General features: G+C 45.8%; 1 protein-coding gene across 1 annotated transcript in view; it reads left to right on the top strand.

Annotated features, from left to right (window-relative positions):
• Positions 1 to 19,894, top strand: part of COL27A1 (collagen type XXVII alpha 1 chain) — a 347,486-nt gene that overhangs the window by 121,598 nt on the left and 205,994 nt on the right. Inside the window, exons 13-14 of the mRNA XM_075324295.1 lie at positions 14,233 to 14,286; positions 16,836 to 16,880. Coding sequence (XP_075180410.1) covers positions 14,233 to 14,286; positions 16,836 to 16,880 — 99 coding nt within the window. The remainder of the gene's footprint in view (positions 1 to 14,232; positions 14,287 to 16,835; positions 16,881 to 19,894) is intronic.

The raw sequence follows: 19,894 nt of genomic DNA, 5'->3' as shown, positions 1-19,894 counted from the left end.
ATCAGAATACATAGCAAAAACATGCAGAAAGATTCTTTTTAACATGTGCCGTGCTAATGCAAAGATCAGATATGCATAGGTTCTTTCAGATTTTACTTTTGGACCAATAGATGGCGGTTGAACATAAAGGAAAGAATAGTTATCTCTGACCTGAAGTCAGTAGGAGAAGATTGGATACATGCTGCCGGGAGCGCAGCATTTATACATGTCGCCTTTGAGGTGTTTGATGTAATCCAGGCAAGATGAGGAACAGTCTGATAAAGAGCAGATGCGTGGCACATAGAGAACACACTGCGGAGGTCAGCGGAGCAATAGACTGAAGGTGGAAAATATCAGAGCACAAAGTGTGTGCGTATACAGTACAGACCAAAAGTTTGGACACACCTTCTCATTCAAAGAGTTTTCTTTATTTTCATGACTCTGAAAACTGTAGATTCACATTGAAGGCATCAAAACTATAAATTAACACATGTGGAATGAAATACTTAACAAAAAAGTGTGAAACAACTGAAAATATGTCTTATATTCTAGGTTCTTCACAGTAGCCACCTTTTGCTTTGATTACTGCTTTGCACACTCTTGGCATTCTCTTGATGAGCTTCAAGAGGTAGTCACCGGGAATGGTCTTTCAACAGTCTTGAAGGAGTTCCCAGAGATGCTTAGCAGTTGTTGGCCTTTTGCCTTCACTCTGCGGTCCAGCTCACCCCACACCATCTCTATTGGGTTCAGGTCTGGTGACTGTGGAGGCCAGGTCATCTGGCGTAGCACCCCATCACTCTCCTTCTTAGTCAAATAGCCCTTACACAGCCTGGAGGTGTGTTTGAGGTCATTGTCCTGTTGAAAAATAAATAATGGTCCAACTAAATGCAAACCGGATAGAATAGCATGCCGCTGCAAGATGCTGTGGTAGCCATGCTGGTTCAGTATGCCTTCAATTTTGAATAAATCCCCAACAGTGTCACCAGCAAAGCACCCCCACACCATCACACCTCCTCCTCCATGCTTCACGGTGGGAACCAGCCATGTAGAGTCCATCCATTCACCTTTTCTGCGTCACACAAAGACACGGTGGTTGGATCCAAAGATCTCAAATTTGGACTCATCAGACCAAAGCACAGATTTCCACTGGTCTAATGTCCATTCCTTGTGTTCTTTAGCCCAAACAAGTCTCTTCTGCTTGTTGCCCATCCTTAGCAGTGATTTCCTAGCAGCTATTTTACCATGAAGGCTGCTTCACAAAGTCTCCTCTTAACAGTTGTTCTAGAGATGCGTCTGCTGCTAGAACTCTGTGTGGCATTGACCTGGTCTCTAATCTGAGCTGCTGTTAACCTGCGATTTCTGAGGCTGGTGACTCGGATAAACTTATCCTCCACAGCAGAGGTGACTCTTGGTCTTCCTTTCCTGCGGCGGTCCTCATGTGAGCCAGTTTCTTTGTAGGGTTTGATGGTTTTTGCCACTGCACTTGGGGACACTTTCAAAGTTTTCCCAATTTTTCAGACTGACGGACCTTAATTTCTTAAAGTAATGATGGCCACTTGTTTTTCTTTACTTAGCTGCTTTTTTCTTGCCATAATACAAATTCTAACAGTCTATTCAGTAGGACTATCAGCTGTCCATCCACCAGACTTCTGCACAACACAACTGATGGTCCCAACCCCATCTATAAGGCAAGAAATCCCACTTATTCCCACTGACAGGGCACACCTGTGAAGTGAAGACCATTTCCGATGACTACCTCTTCAAGAGAATGCCAAGAGTGTGCAAAGCAGTAATCAAACCAAAAGGCAGCTACTTTGAAGAACCTAGAATATAAGACATATTTTCAGTTGTTTCACACTTTTTTGTTAAGTATTTCATTCCACATGTGATAATTCATAGTTTTGATGCCTTCAATGTGAATCTACACTTTTCAGAGGCATGACAATAAAAAAACTCTTCGAATGAGAAGGTGTGTCCAAACTTGTGGTCTGTGATATATATATATATATATATATAGATATAGATATATATATATATATATATATATATATATATATATATATATATATATATATATATATAGAGATATATATATATATATATATATATATATATATATATATAGAGATAGATATATATATATATAGATATAGATATATATATATAGATATATATAAAATATATATAGATATATATATATAATTACACACACACACACATGCTCTATATCCGCGAGGAGGAGGAGTGGTTCAGACACCGTACTATACATGAACATCTAAGGTGCCGGAACTATAATTGTGATCCAAATATGATTCCAAATCTGAATTTTATTTTGTATTGAGTTTTTAGGGGGGGCTCTGTAATTGCTCACCTCATTTTCATTGCACCCCTCTTCCTAAAACAAAGAGCTTTTTGTCTGTATTACATATGGCCCACGTGCACGTGTGTTACAAGCCAGCTCCGAGCTTTCCAAGACACTGGGAGAAAGAAAGAGTGTGAGGGGCCAGGAAAAGCAGCGCTTTGGCTGCTTCCCATTTTTATTTTTTTTCCATCCGTCTATTTTGAACTCTTTCAGCCCCCACCAGTGGAGGAGACGAGTCCTGACCTGGTCGTTCCTGTACCCCTCTTTTTAGTAGCATGCTAACTTCTGTAGAAGACTATAGGCAGTGTTCACACTTCTATCCACATATTTTCTGCAGGTGTCCCCAGCAAAATACACAGTAAGGCTATGTGCACACGCTGCGTTTTTTTTTTTGACTATGCGTTTTTGTGCGTTTTTGGCTGCTAAAAACGCACCCACGTCAAAAAAAGTGGCAACAAACACATGCGTTTTTACCGCGATTTGGTGCGGTTTTTGCTGCGTTTTTCCAATGCATTGCATGGGGGGAAAACGCAGAAAAACGCAGAAAAGATTTGACATGTCCATTTTTTTTTTTTTAAGCTCAAAAACGCAGCTTAAAAAAAAAGTTGTGTGCGGACAGCAAAAATTAAAACTCATTAGACTTTGCTGGGGAAGCAAAGTCATGCAGTTTTGAGGCCAAAAACGCACCCAAAAAACGCACTGTGTGCACATAGCCTAACTACCTTATTTTGTTTGGAGCGTTTCCCCCTTTATTTGATGCAGATTTGAAGCAGCGTTTTTATCTTTTTTTTTTTTTTGCACAGAAAAGCTTTGAAACTTCCTTTTTTTTTCGTGCATTTTTACGTGCATTTTTTTCCGGCTCCTTTTTAGAGAAAAAATACATTGTTTGACTGTTTTGTTTAGCTCTTCTCGGTCGCTCTGTCTCAAAAAAAGGGTTATTGTTTTTTTTATTGGATTTCCTTTTTTTTTACTGTGATTTTTGAGAAATTGTAGCATAATGAGGCTGAAAAAGAAAATCTGCAACACATGAATATACGGTACTACAACTGTCCGGGCAGCTTGTGTATCCCTCATCTCCATGCTTTTAGTCTGGAGCCCCCTGCTGGTGAAAAAAATAAGAGGACGGTGATAATATAATTTGTTTATACTGTATTTAAAGAGGATTTGTCACTTCTACTAACCTGTCCGTAAATGATTTGTATTCTTCAAAAAATAATCCTGTAACATCTTTTCTTATTACTCTGCGTTGCGGCATCCCTATATTTTATTCCTCCTAGAAATTTGACAACTGGGTTTTACCAAGTGTGGGGGGAAGATGATGGGGTTCAGTGGGGGAGAGGGTGTTGGGGGGGGGGGGGGTCAGTGGAGGAAGGGGGGAGGGTGTTGGGAGTCAGTGGAGGAAGGGGGGGGAGGGTGTTGGGGGGGGTCAGTGGAGGGGGGAGGATGTTGGGAGTCAGTGGGGGGGAGGGTGTTGGGGGTCACTGGAGGAGGGGGGGGAGGGTGTTGGGAGTCATTGGGGGAAGAAAGTTGGGGGGTGTCCTTCAATATCAACATGGATTGGACAGTGTCAGTGTTCACTGACCCCCTGGTGATACCTAGTTGTCAATTTATTCGTACATTTTTAGGAGTAATAACATAGGAACACATTGCTGTCAGAAGAGATGTTTCACAATTGTTTATAGGACAGTTTTAGTAATTACGTTCCCTATCGGGAGAGCTTATAGACTTGTTTTAAAGGTGTTGTCCGATCACCGCTTACTAGTCTGGGTCATCAATATGAGATCGATAGGAGTCCGGCACCCCAATGATCAGCTGTTATTTACTTCACCGGCCATTGAATGTGAACCGATGCAAAGTGTTAGTCAATGTGTAGCATCTACTGCCCGATACTGCAGAACAGCCCCTCTACTGACCCTCATATGGATCATTTATCCTGCAGATTGGTCATCAATAAGAGATCATTGGGAGGCCGGCACCCCCACCCATCAGCTGTTAAACAGTTGTAAAGCGCTATTCAATGTGTAGCATCTACTGCCGGATACTGCAGATTAGCACCGGTTGTTGGACCCAACTGACCTCATATTGATCACTTATTCCGCGGATTGGTCATCGATATAAGATCGTTGGAGTCCGGCACTCAGCACTCCCAACGATCAACTGTAATTTGCTCCAGCATCCACTGAATGTGAACCGTTCCAAAGCGTTAGTCATTGTGTAGCGTCTACTGCCCAATACTGCAGAACAGCACCGGTTGTTGGACCCAACTGACCTCATATTGATCACTTATTCTGCTGATTGGTCATCAATATAAGAACGTTATGAACCTGGCACTTCCACCCATCTGCTGTTATTAGCTCCGGCGGTTACTGAATGAATAACACTTTGCAACTGTTTACAATGTGTAGCATCTGCTGCCCGATACTGTAGAAGAGCACCGGTTGTCGGACCCCCACTGAGCTCATATTAATTATTTATCCTGCGGATTGGTCATCAGTATGAGATTGTTGGGAGTCCGGCACCCCCACCCATCAACTGTTATTCGCTCCGGTGGCCACTGAATTGAAACTTGGCTTTTCTAAGGTTATCACAATATATCTTTTGAAGTATTATTATTATTAATATTATTTATTTATTTATTTATAGAGCACCATTGATTCCATGGTGCTGTACATGAGAAGGGGGTTACATACAGAATACATATACAAGTTACAGTAGACAGACTAGTACAGAGGGAAGAGGTCCCTGCCCTTGCGGGCTTACATTCTATAGGATTTTGGGGAGGAGATAGTAGGGGGTGTAGGTTGGGCGGCAGCTCCGCACAGTGGTCAGGCGGCGGCAGCTCCGCATGGTAGTCAGGTGGCGGCCCCACACGGTGGTCAGGCGGCAGCAGCTCCGCACGTTGATCAGGCGGCAGCTCCGCACGGTGATCAAGCGGCAGCAGCTCCGCACGATGGTCAGGCGGCGGCAGCTCGGCACGGTGGTCAGGCGGCGGCAGCTCCGCACGGTGGTCAGGCGCCGGCAGCTCCGCACGGTGGTGAAGCAGTGAGGTCATATGGGTAAAACCCCATTTATTTAAGGGGTATGTTGTACTGCCTCCATACGATCAAATACATTTTTCTTCTCCTTTTTATTACACTTTTTAATTTGTTTTTTTTTTTTTTTTTTATATAGCTACTGGTACTGTACCACACTGATAAATTAGACAAAAGCAGCAAGGACGGGGTACAAAGTATTAAAATTTAACCTTTAACCCCTTAACGACCTTGGACGTACTGAGTACGTCATGGTGACATGGTGCTAAACGACCCATGACGTACTCAGTACGTCATGGCGAAATCGCGGTCCCGGAGCCCCGGGGAGTGAAATTTATTTACTTAAACGGTAGATTCGGGAAGGAGGGGACCTCTGCCTGACCTCAGGAGGGGTGGTGCCTCCTCCCCGAACCTACAGAGGCTGTGATTGGCTGACGAACGCCGCTCAGCCAATTACAGCCACTGTAATGTTCCAGCCATTGAAAATGGCTGGAACATTGAAATCCAGCCCTGATCAGTGCTGCTGTAGCACTGGCCATTGGCTGGAGCTGGGTGATCGATGCTTCACCCGCCCCCAGCTCTGATTGGAGAGACCGGTCTTGTGACCGCTCTCTCCAATCAATGTGGATCTGCGGCCTGTGATCGTCCCTAGAAGCCGAGGAGAGCGGTAAGTTGTTGTCCCCGCCGCCCGCCCCTGTCCCCGATCGCCCCGCCGCTCGCCCCTGTCCCCGATCGCCCCGCCGCTGCTCCCGCTTCACCGCTGTCCCCGCCGCTGCTCCCGCTTCACCGCCGCTGTCTCCGATCGCCCCGCCGCTGCTGCCGCTTCACCGCTGTCCCCGCCGCCATGCTCCCGATGCACCGCTGTCCCCGCCGCCATGCTCCCGCTGCACCGCTGTCCCCGCCGCCATGCTCCCGCTGCACCGCTGTCCCCGCCGCCATGCTCCCGCTGCACCGCTGTCTCCGCCGCCATGCTCCCGCTCCACCGCTGTCCCCGCCGCCGCTCCCAATCCACCGCCGTCCCCGCCGCCATGCTCCCGCTGCACCGCTGTCTCCGCCGCCATGCTCCCGCTGCACCGCTGTCCCCGCCGCCGCTCCCGATCCACCGCCGTCCCCGCCGCCATGCTCCCGCTGCACCGCTGTCTCCGCCGCCATGCTCCCGCTGCACCGCTGTCCCCGCCGCCGCTCCCGATCCACCGCCGTCCCTGCCGCCATGCTCCCGCTGCACCGCTGTCTCCGCCGCCATGCTCCCGCTGCACCGCCGTCCCCGCCGCCGCTCCCGATCCACCGCCGTCCCCGCCGCCATGCTCCCGCTGCACCGCTGTCTCCGCCGCCATGCTCCCGCTGCACCGCTGTCCCCGCCGCCGCTCCCGATCCACCGCCGTCCCCGCCGCCATGCTCCCGCTGCACCGCTGTCTCCGCCGCCATGCTCCCGCTGCACCGCTGTCCCCGCCGCCGCTCCCGATCCACCGCCATCCCCGCCGCCATGCTCCCGCTGCACCGCTGTCTCCGCCGCCATGCTCCCGCTGCACCGCTGTCCCCGCCGCCGCTCCCGATCCACCGCCGTCCCCGCCGCCATGCTCCCGCTGCACCGCTGTCTCCGCCGCCATGCTCCCGCTCCACCGCTGTCCCCGCCGCCGCTCCCGATCCACCGCCGTCCCCGCCACCATGCTCCCGCTGCACCGCTGTCTCCGCCGCCATGCTCGCCACTGTCCCCGCCGCCGTCGCACCCACCTTTTTCAGCCGCTGCTGCCCTCGATCGGCGGCGGCGGCCGCCGCCGCCTCCTTCATCGGCTACCCCTTCTCCATCGCCACACCACCTATCCCTCCATGTGCTGCAAGCCACCCTCCCCCCACGTGGGGGGAGGGTGGCTGGCTTGCAGCACATGTGGGGGGAGGGTGGCTGGCTTGCAGCACATGTGGGGGGAGGGTGGCTGGCTTGCAGCACATGTGGGGGGAGGGTGGCTGGCTTGCAGCACATGTGGGGGGAGGGTGGCTGGCTTGCAGCACATGTGGGGGGAGGGTGGCTGGCTTGCAGCACATGTGGGGGGAGGGTGGCTGGCTTGCAGCACATGTGGGGGGAGGGTGGCTGGCTTGCAGCACATGTGCTGCAAGCCACCCTCCCCCTACATGTGCTGCAAGCCAGCCACCCTCCCCCTACATGTGCTGCAAGCCCCCCTCCCTCCCCCTACATGTGCTGCAAGCCCCCCTCCCTTCCCCTACATGTGCCATCTCTCTCTCGCATCAGACTCTGCCCCCCTCCCCGATCTGCTGCCTGCTCTCTCCCATTTTCCATCTACTGCCCCCTCTCACCCTCCTCGATCTGTTGCCTCCTTCATCTGCTGCCTCTTCTGTCTGCTGTGATCCTGCTGCCTAGATCAATCCTGTAAGGTATGTATCCCCATCTCACCCCCCCCATCCTCTGCCGCTCCTCCATCCGCTGCGCCATTTCCCATCCATCCGCTGCGCCATTTCCCATCATCCATCCGCTGCGCCCTTTCCCATCCTCTGCCGCTCCTCCATCCGCTGCTCCATTTCCCATCCATCCGCTGCGCCATTTCCCATCATCCATCCGCTGCGCCCTTTCCCATCCTCTGCCGCTCCTCCATCCGCTGCGCCATTTCCCATCCATCCGCTGCGCCATTTCCCATCATCCATCCGCTGCGCCCTTTCCCATCCTCTGCCGCTCCTCCATCCGCTGCGCCCTTTCCCATCTTCCATCCGCTGCGCCCTTTCTCATCTGCCGCCCCGCCCTCTCGCATCGCATTATCCAGCGCAGTTGCTCGCTTCCAGACTGCAGTGGATGATGCGATGCGAGACTCGTGCATTGCTCTCACGTTTGGCACTGGTCTTAGTGGCAGGCGCTCTTTTTTTTTTTTTTTTTTTACTGATGTCTGTATTTTTTATTTCGCCAAACTAATTTTTTTTGTATGGGGGGGGTCTAGTTTCCAAAATGGGATCACATGTGGGGGAGCTCCATTGTTTAGGCACCTCAGGGGGTCTCCAAATGAAACATGGCGTCTGCTAATAATTCCAATCAATTTTACTGTGAAATGGCGCTCCTTCTCTTCTGAGCCCCGCCGTACGCCCAAACAATTGATTTCCACCACATATGAGGTATTGTCGTACTCAGGAGAAATTGCACAATACATTTTATGGTGCATTTTTTCCTGATACCCTTGTGGAAAAAAAAGCTACCTGTTTGAAAAAACAATTTTGTGGTAAAAAAAAGAATAAAATATTTTCACGGCTCAACATTACAAACGTTTGTGAAGCCTCCAGGGGTTCAAAGTGCTCACTAAACAGCTAGATAAATTCCATGAGGGGTCTAGTTTCCAAAATGGGGTCAATTGTGGGGGAGCTCCATTGTTTAGGCACTTCAGGGGGGTCTCCAAATGAAACATGGCATCCGCTAATAATTCCAACCAATTTTGCTGTGAAATGGCGCTCCTTGCCTTCCGAGTCCTGCCGTGCGCCCAAACATTTGATTTCCACCACATATGGGGTATCTGCGTACTCAGGAGAAAATGCACCATAAATTTTATGGTGCATTTTTTCCTGATACCCTTGTGTTAAAAAAAGCTACCTGGTTGAAGCAACAGTTTTGTGGTAAAAAAATTTTTTTTCTTTTCACGGCTCAACGTTATAAACTTCTGTGAAGCCCCCAGGGGTTCAAAGTGCACATCAAACATCTAGAAAAAATATTTGAGGGCTCTAGTTTCCAAAATGGGGTCATTTGTGGGGGAGCTCCATTGTTTAGGCACCTCGGGGAGTCTTCAAACCCGACATGGCGTCCGCTAATGAGTGCAGCTAATTTTGCACTCAAAAATTCAAATGGCGCTCCTTGCCTTCCGAGTCCTGCTGTGTGCCCAAACATTTGATTACCACCACATATGGGGTATCTGCGTACTCAGGAGAAAATGCACGATACATTTTATGATGCATTTTTCCTGATACCCTTGTGAAAATACTAATTTTTATGGCTAAAGTAACATTTTTGTGTTAATAAAGTAAAATTTTCATTTTTTCGTCTACATTGCTTTGGTTGCTGTGAAGCTCCTAAAGGGTTAATAAACTTCTTGGATGTGGTTTTGAGCAGAGTGAGGGGTGCAGATTTTAGAATTGGGTCACTTTTGGGTTATTTTCTGTCGCCTAGGTTTCTCAAATCACTCCAAATGTGATGTGGTACCTAAACAATTTTTTTTTGTAAATTTTGTTGGAAAAATGAGAAATTGGTGATTAACTTTGAACCCTTCTAACTTCCTAACGGAAATTTTTTTTTTTTCAAAAATTGCGCTGGTGTAAAGTAGACATGTGGGAAATGTTATTTAGTAACTTTTTTGTGTGACATATCTCTCAGATTTATGGGCATAAAATTTCAAATTTTGAAAATTGCAAAATGTTCAAAATTTTCGCTAAATTTCCGAAATTTTCACAAATAAACGCAAAACATATCTGCCTAAATTTACCACTGACATGAAGTACAATATGTCACGAAAAAACAATCTCAGAATCGCCAGGATCCGTTGAAGTGTTCCAGAGTAATAACCTGTCAAAGTGACACTGGTCAGAATTGCAAAAAATGTCCGGGTCTTTAAGGTGAAAACAGGCTGGGGGCTGAAGGGGTTAATAAGTCCTATTAAAATGGAAGCAGGTAAAGCCTTACTCCACAGTAGTTATCTTAAAACCAACACAATACAATCCCCCCTAGCATGTATAGGGGTACCATCAAGGCCAGGGCAATGCCTGTACAGATAACAGAAACAGGTAAGCTGACCCGTGCTAGGTATACACCAGGACAGCTCACCGGTAGGCCTTGGACCACCACAGATAATCGTCAGGGGAGAGGACATGCGGACGGCAAACAGCGGGGCTCCTATATGCTGCGCAGCATATAGGAGCCCCGCTGTTTGCCGTCCGCATGTCCTGTCCTGTCCTTCTGATGTAAGGACTGACTCTCTATACTCCCCTGACGATTATCTTTGTATATGAAACGCGTTGGGAGAACAAGGACATCAGGACCTCAATCTCCTTAAGGGGACCAGGTGTTAAGTCCACTGAAATAGGACCACTGGGACGCCCAGGAAGATATGAGGATCTTTTTTGATAGTGGTTGGATCGCCGTCTGATGTGGTGAGATCGTTCCATCCTCCTCTATCTATTAATACAGGGTTCTTGGATCGTATTTGGATACTGTGGTGGTCCAAGGCCTACCGGTGAGCTGTCCTGGTGTATACCTAGCACGGGTCAGCTTACCTGTTTCTGTTATCTGTACAGGCATTGCCCTGGCCTTGATGGTACCCCTATACATGCTAGGGGGGATTGTATTGTGTTGGTTTTAAGATAACTACTGTGGAGTAAGGCTTTACCTGCTTCCATTTTAATAGGACTTATTAAAGGTTAAATTTTAATACTTTGTACCCCGTCCTTGCTGCTTTTGTCCACTTTTTAATTTGGCCAAAATAGACACAAATTAGAACGCACACCCCATATGTGATAAGGCGGGGTCCTTATCTATGCTTGACTAATATGGAAGAGACTGTAAATGGAAAATGACTACGGCCGCGTTCCTATTACTAACTGGCCTTGATGTCTACAACTGGTCCATGAAAGGTTTTGGCAAATGCAAGCCTCCTCCTTGTTTAACAGGTTTCCTGAAAAATTAATACCAGACTACATGAGCAAATCACTGGAAGTCACAACAAATAAAAGCATCAACAACACAGATTATTCCAGATTAATTACATAGGGCCATGAATATATATATATATATATATATATATATATATATATATATATATATATATATATATATATATATATATTTTCTTTATATATATATATATTTTTTTTTTATATATATACATATGTAAATATTTTTATATATGTATATATATTTTTATATATGGTTTTATATATATATATATATATATATATATATATATATATATATATATATATTTTCTTTATATATATATATATATATATATATTTAATTTTTATATATATACATATGTAAATATTTTTATATATGTATATATATTTTTATATATGGTTTTATATATATATATATATATATATATATATATATTTTCTTTATATATATATATATATATTTAATTTTTATATATATACATATATATATGTATATATATATATATATATATATATATATATGTATATATATATATATATATATATATTTAATTTTTATATATATATACATATATATATATTTTTATATATGTATATATATTTTTATATATATAGTTATGTATGTATATATATTTTATATTTTTTATATATATATATATATATATATATATATATATATTAATATTTTTTATATATATAATATAATTTGGAGAACTAAAGGATCAGGTGCTACAAATACGTATACTAACGCGTGAGGACAGAAATGGCTGCCACAATATTACAGCCATATATGCAATATATTGTACTTGTATCCTCTTTGCTGGGTTTTGGGACACTAGATTAGCCTAAAAGACATCTTGAGGCGTCGCTTAAAAAAAAAAAATCCCCAGAGCCCTGTAGTTAAATGAAACCTTTTATTTATTCCATATTTCTATTGCTCTCCAAGAAACCTAAAACCTGGCGTTAGTGATTTGAGGTCTGCAAGTAATATATTTATCATCAGGAAAGGCTTATGATCCCCCAACAGTTGGGATTAAATGGAAAATGTTGTTTTTTTCCCAGTAATTTCCACTAATGTTCTGTGTAACATGTGGCTGGATGTTATGACTTGAATTGCTCCTCTGCTTTCTGTAGATTTGTCGTTTTTGGATAGTTTCACCAAGGTAGAGTTTAGGATGGAGTCTATAACACTGAGACTAAATCGGACTTTTCCTTCATTTTGTTTAAAGATGCCTTGTTGTATGGTGCTTAAATGTTTTAAATGTCCCCAATCCCCTTCAAGAAGGGTTAGCCTCAAAATCAAAATGTGGTCTTATTATAATATACACATATATTAATTTAGTTTTGCCAATATCTCATTTTTAAATCTGCCCCGATTTGCATATATCCCCTCCAAAAGAATGCCCCTCCAGGTTGCCATTGGAACTGTCATGTAGTATTTCCAGTTCTCCTGGTCACTCATACATAGTCCAGTCTCTTTCACCTGGCTTCCTACCAGCATAGCTCACCTCTAGGATGTGTCTGGAACTGATCTGCTCCTGTGAGAGATGAGGTTACGGAAAGGGGAAGAGCTCATACCCTTAATTATAATGCAGAGCTCATACCAGAAAACAACGGTGCTTATGTCCTGGAAATGAAGAGGAACAATGTTTTGTAGGATAGGGCTGTGTATATAGGTGCTAAAAGGAGAGCTGTACTGCAGGATTGGGCTTTATATAGAAGTACTGAAAGGAGAGCTACACTGAAAGATGGGCAGTGTATACAGAAGCTGAAAGGAGAAATATACTGCTGGGTGGGGCTATGTGTAGAGGGGCTAAAAGGAGAGCTATAGTGCCAGTTGGGGCTGTGTTTTGAGGGCTAAAAGGAGAGCTATACTGCACGATAAGGGTGTGTATAATGAGTCTGAAAGGAGACATACTGATGGATTGAGCTGTGTATAGAGGGGATGATAGGAAAGCTATACTGCAGGATTGGGCTATGTATAGAGGGGCTGAAAAGAGAGCTATACTACAGGATGGGGCTGTGCATAGAGAGTCTAAAATAAGCTATACTGCAGGATGAGAGTGTATATAGAGGGGCTAAAAGGAGAGTTATACTGCTGGATGGCGCTGTGTATAGAGGGGCTAAAAAGAGATCTATACTGTAAGATGGTGCTGTGTATAAAGGTGCTGAGAAAAGCTATATTGCAGAATGAGGGTGTGTATATAGGGGCTAAAAGGAGAGTTATACTGCAGATTGGGCTTGCTTATAGAGAGGCTAAAAGGAGAGCTATAGTGTGGGATGGGGCTGTATATAAAGGGGCTGAAAACGCTATATTGCAGGATGACGGTGTGTATAGAGGGGCTGAAAGGAGAGTTATACTGCTGGATTGGGCTCCGTATAGAGGGGCTGAAAGGAGTAATGTACTTCAGGATGGGGCTGTATATAAAGATGGGCGGAAAAGAGAGATGTACTAGCAGTCGTCTGCAAGGTGTGATAATGCTGCAGAATGGATCTTTATTTACAGGGGAAGAGATTAGTTGAACTCTGTTTCTTGTCTGCTGCTGAGAGACCAGTGATGTGAAAATGCAGCTGCCTCGCTATTGATGCATATGGCAAATGATTATCATCTGCCATATGCATCAACAGAGCAACATTTGCAGTTTCTCATCATTGATCTGCACTTCTCAATAATTACAAGCTCTGCGGTAGAAACGAGCAGGAGAGTTGAGCTCCGCTATAAACCAGCTTACACTAGTTGGCTGATATTGTTTCGGCAGGGTACTTGTACAGGAGCAGAGAGAACACAAGCATAAGGTGAATTCTACACTTAGATTAGCCTGATTATAACTCCTCATGGAAGGGCAGATCAGGGGAGACCAAGATGGATTATATTAAACCGAGATAGTTTAATCTGTATCGAGTGCAATGCAATGAAATTTGGGAAGTCCAGAAGCTCGTTAACCAATATCCGTAGACATTGGCTCGTTGGGTGGCTACACGGCCTTCTTCCTCCGGAAGAGCTAATTTGAGATCTTAGTAATGCCACGCTGTAGCACATATACATCAGGGACATTACAACACCTCTCCTCCGTTATCACCTTTGTTGTGTATTCTGTGTCGTCCCGTTGTGCTCGTCCTTCTTTCCGTATGACATAATGTGGATATATACGTTGGATCGTTACCGAGATCCTTTATGGTTTTTATTCTTCTCTTTTCCATTTCAAGGGCTTTCCTGGCGACTTCGGAGAGAGAGGTCCCCCTGGACTTGATGGCAACCCCGTGAGTAATTTGTAGTACTACACAAGAACCATTGTTATGAAAGGAGGTGTCCTAATTCCTTGCAGGCGGCTGTTACATGGGATCCAGCAATAAGGAATGTTCTTAGTCACGCTTTGCATGAGGAGAGACGTGTAAATATAACTGAGCCACAGTGCCGTAAAAACAAACCAAGCTGCGTCTTCACTTAAAAATAGATTTTGGATGTAGATTGGACACGTAGAGAAGTGGAAATGGGATTCTGGCCTCCTGTCCGCTAGAGACAACTATTTTGTGGACCATTTTTTTTTTCGCCGCTCTCTTCTCTTGCCAGACTGTGCAGTAGATCATTCCTTATCTCCCTTCTTCTCCTTATATCTCAGTTGAGCTGTCAGAACAGACAAATATAATATTCAGTGCTAAATTCAGATAGCAATTATCCCAGTGCTGCTGAGAAGTTGGTGACTTAGCAGAGGAAGGAAGTTGATCGCTCATCCATCACAATAACGTTTTGAGCAGCGCCTGGGTCCCCTCCTGATTCTGAGAGCGAAGAAGTCACTTCCCTGTTTTTTCGTGGAGTTTTTCCATGCACAGCAGCACTCCCGGTTACTCACTTGCAACACCACTCCATCGAAGTGTGTGGGATGGTCCTTGCTCAGCTTGTGGCCAAGAGTCCTGCTCTTCAGGAGAAAAATTGATGAACCTGGCTCAGCCTAAAATTGGTGTATGTGTGGTATCAAAATGCAAGAGTCAGCGCCCCACTGAAAAAGAGAGGTAAACTGTATGATGAGGGTGTGTATAGTGAGTCTGAAGGGAGACCTGTACTGATGGAGGGGGCTGTGTATAGAGGGGCTGAAAGCAGAGCTAAACTGCATGATAAGGGTGTGTATTGTGAGTCTGAAGGGAGACCTATACTGATGGAGGGGGCTGTGTATAGAGGGGCTGAAAACAGAGCTAAACTGCATGATAAGGGTGTGTATTGTGAGTCTGAAGGGAGACCTATACTGATTGGGCTGAAAGGAGCGGTATACTGCACGATGAGGGTGTGTATTGTGAGTCTGAAGGGAGATCTATACTGATGGATGAGGCTGTGTATAGAGAGGCTGAAAGGAGAGCTATACTGTGCAATGAGGGTGCGTATAGTGAGTCTGAAGGGAGACCTATACTGATGGATGAGGCTGTGTATAGAGGGGCTGAAAGGAGAGCTATACTGCATGATGAGGGTGTGTATAGTGAGTCTGACGGGAGACCTATACTGATGGATGAGGCTGTGTATAGAGAGGCTGAAAGGAGAGCTATACTGCACGATGAGGGTGTGTATTATGAGTCTGAATGGAGACCTATACTGATGGATGAGGCTGTGTATAGAGAGGCTGAAAGGAAAGCTATACTGCACTATGAGGGTGTGTATTGTGAGTCTGAAGGGAGACCTATACTGATGGATGAGGCTGTGTATAGAGGGACTGAAAGAAGAGCTATACTGCACGATGATGGTTTGTATAGTGAGTCTGAAGGGAAACCTTTACTGATGGATGGGGCTGTGTATAGAGAGGCTGAAAGGAGAGCTATACTGATGGATGGGCCTGTGTATAGAGGGGCGGAAAGGGGATCTATACTACACAATGAGGGTGTGTATAGTTAGTCTGAAGGGAGATATATACTGAGGTTGAAAGGAGAGCTATACTGCACGATGAGGGTGTGTATTGTGAGTCTGAAGGGAAACGTATACTAATGGTTGGGGCTGTGTATAGAGGGGCTGAAAGGAGAGCTATACTGCACGATGAGGGTGTATATGGTGAGTCTGAAGGGAGACCTATACTGATGGATGGGGCTGTGCATAGAGGGGCTGAAAGGAGAGCTATATTGCGCAATGAGGGTGTGTATGGTGAGTCTGAAGGGAGACTTATACTAATGGTTGGGGCTGTGTATAGAGGGACTGAAAGGAGAGCTATCCTGCACGATGAGGGTGTATATAGTGAGTCTGAAGGGAGACATCTACTGATGGATGGGGCTGTGCATAGAGGGGCTGAAAGGAGAGCTATATTGCGCAATGAGGGTGTGTATTGTGAGTCTGAAGGGAGACTTATACTAATGGTTGGGGCTGTGTATAGAGGGACTGAAAGGAGCGGTATACTGCACGATGAGGGTGTATATAGGGAGTCTGAAGGGAGACATATACTGATGGATGGGGCTGTGTATAGAAGGGATGAAAGGAGAGCTATACTGCGCAATGAGGGTGTGTATAATGAGTCTGAAGGGAGACCTATACTGATGGGTGGGGCTGTGTATAGAGGGGCTGAATGGAGATCTATACTATATATAGCTGTTTCCAAATCTGCCTTAAAGGGCTTGTCCAGGATTTGAAGATACAGGGCTCCTTTCTTCCAAAAATAGCACCACACTTGTCTACAATTGAGCCCCATTCGCTTCCACATCTAATCTTGGCCCGTCCTTCTTAAATGTGGGAATTGTAGCTGTATGTCTTGATACGATCCAGTCGATTTGATAATGGATTTGTGCGTTTTAGGTTTGCTTTTTCTCTAACGCTTTTTATTCTTTATCCTCCATTATAGGGAGATTTGGGTCCCCCAGGTCCTTCTGGTGTCCCTGGATTCATTGTAAGTACCCTCTCCAAATACCGCGTCTCACTAATAATATTTGTTGGTGCATTCCGGGCGCTCCATTTACAAAAAACGTCATTATTTATCAACCGCTCCTTGAATTCGTTTTTCTTTTACCCACACTTGGTTTCTACTCCTAGCCGAGGAGGTGTTTATAGCCTGTGTGTTTCCATCATAAAATACCAAGCATTTTAATTAAGGAAGCCTGGTGTCCGCCCTGAGCGCACAAGGCAGTGGGCGTTATTCGGCGTATCGCCTTGCTTCAATATTTGGATGTATCCTCCAACGGCTTTTTAATTTTTCTTTATTTATTCTTTAAAATTCTCTTGGAAGTTTTCCAGCCAAGTAGTACAATATTATAGGCTATAATATGTATACCGCCAGTGATGACTAATATAAACGTATCTAGCTGTACATAGCAAGGAATGTAATGAATACGTATGTGGGCACTGAGCCTACAGCCTGCCTCCTTTCCTACGACTGCTCACCAGTAACGTCTGCTTTGAGACATTTCCTAGTGTTTATGGTGTGAGTATAGCCGATGTAGTGAGACTACTACTCCTAACATGTTTTCCCTGTAGCGTGGGCACTTCTGGCTCCACGACTTTGTCAAGGACTGCAACCGACCCCATTCACTTGCATGGGACTGTTCTACAATTCCCTGCACAGCAGAGTGGTCTGGCTGCCTCTTTATTTTTAGGATCGTGAGGACGCAAAGTTCATGGGATGTGAATGCCCACTGATTTGACTGTTTTACCCATGACTGTCTGTAAAATCTGCTTTAGGTTTTGTTCACACACAGTGTGATGGGGATGGGGCTGTGTATAGAGGGGCTGAATGGAGAGCTATTTTTACGTCACCGCCGGAGTCTGCTCCAGCGACTTCTGCTCCGATCGCCAGGCGACGCCGTGTTCCTGTCGTGGATGGTGCTGGTGATGGGAGAGGAGTCGATGCCAGCGGTACCGGTGGGCGCAGGCTCCGATCCTCCACTGGGCTGGGTTATCTTGGGATCTGCAGTACCCCTGGCTGACTGTGGGTGGCATGTGTCTTCCAGCTGAAGTTGCAAGCGTTCAGCTACAGCCAATGGGAAGACACCACACCCTTTCTTATTCCCCCTCCTGTCACATGACCATTGCCAGAGATAGTTCTGTACTCCTGGCTCATGTGCTGTTTGTATTTTGATTCCTGTGTGCTGACGTCTGTGTGTTTTCTGACTACCCTTCTGCCTGCTGCTTTTGTACCTCGCTGCCTGACCCGGATCTGACCACTTCTACGTTTTCTGTTTACGTCTTTGCCTGCCGATTCTGTCCCTGTTCTGCTATTCCTGGTTTGACCCTGCTTGACGACTACTCTCATCGAACTGCAGCCTTCCACAGGTAGAAAGCTCCAGTGCCCTGTGTAATTCCAAATCCCTGTATAGGGGTTAAAGGGTTTCAGGGTTCTGGGGGTCCTGCTTGGTGAGTGGCTTCCCCCTAGTCTGTCCATTACATCCCACCTGAGTCTGTTGATCCAGGCAGGCGTTACAGCTATACTGCACGATGAGGGTTTGTATAGTGAGTCTGAAGGGAGACCTATACTGATGGATGGGGCTGTGTATAGAGGGGCTGAATGAAGAGCTATACTGCACGATGAGGGTTTGAATAGTGAGTCTGAATGGAGACCTATACTGATGGATGGGGCTGTGTATAGAGGGGCTGAATAGAGAGCTATACTGCACGATGAGGGTTTGTATAGTGACTCTGAAGGGAGACCTATACTGATGGATGGGGCTGTGTATAGAGGGGCTGAATGGAGAGCTATACTGCACGATGAGGGTTTGTATAGTGACTCTGAAGGGAGACCTATACTGATGGATGGGGCTGTGTATAGAGGGGCTGAATAGAGAGCTATACTGCACGATGAGGGTTTGTATAGTGACTCTGAAGGGAGACCTATACTGATGGATGGGGCTGTGTATAGAGGGACTGAATGAAGAGCTATACTGCATGATGAGGGTTTGTGTAGTGACTCTGAAGGGAGACCTATACTGATGGATGGGGCTGTGTATAGAGGGGCTGAATGGAGAGCTATACTGCACGATAAGGGTTTGTATAGTGAGTCTGAAGGGAGACCTATACTGATGGATGGGGCTGTGTATAGAGGGACTGAATGGAGAGCTATACTGCACGATGAGGGTTTGTGTAGTGACTTTGAAGGGAGACCTATGCTGATGGGGCTGTGTATAGAGGGACTGAATGAAGAGCTATACTGCACGATAAGGGTTTGTATAGTGACTCTGAAGGGAGACCTATACTGATGGATGGGGCTGTGTATAGAGGGACTGAATGGAGAGCTATACTGCACGATGAGGGTTTGTATAGTGACTCTGAAGGGAGACCTATACTGATGGATGAGGCTGTGTATACAGGGACTGAATGGAGAGCTATACTGCACGATGAGGGTTTGTGTAGTGACTTTGAAGGGAGACCTATGCTGATGGATGGGGCTGTGTATAGAGGGACTGAATGAAGAGCTATACTGCACGATGAGGGTTTGAATAGTGAGTCTGAATGGAGACCTATACTGATGGATGGGGCTGTGTATAGAGGGGCTGAATGAAGAGCTATACTGCACGATGAGGGTTTGAATAGTGAGTCTGAATGGAGACCTATACTGATGGATGGGGCTGTGTATAGAGGGGCTGAATAGAGAGCTATACTGCACGATGAGGGTTTGTGTAGTGACTCTGAAGGGAGACCTATACTGATGGATGGGGCTGTGTATAGAGGGACTGAATGGAGAGCTATACTGATGGAGGGGGCTGTGTATAGAGGGGCTGAAAGCAGAGCTAAACTGCATGATAAGGGTGTGTATTGTGAGTCTGAAGGGAGACCTATACTGATAGGGCTGAAAGGAGCGGTATACTGCACGATGAGGGTGTGTATAGTGAGTCTGAATGGAGACCTATACTGATGGATGGGGCTGTGTATAGAGGGGCTGAATAGAGAGCTATACTGCACGATGAGGGTTTG

Source organism: Anomaloglossus baeobatrachus, chromosome 9, assembly GCF_048569485.1.
Source record: "Anomaloglossus baeobatrachus isolate aAnoBae1 chromosome 9, aAnoBae1.hap1, whole genome shotgun sequence".
NCBI lineage: Eukaryota > Metazoa > Chordata > Amphibia > Anura > Aromobatidae > Anomaloglossus > Anomaloglossus baeobatrachus.
Note: the sequence above shows the minus strand (reverse complement) of the source record. Positions and strands in the feature narration are given on the sequence as shown.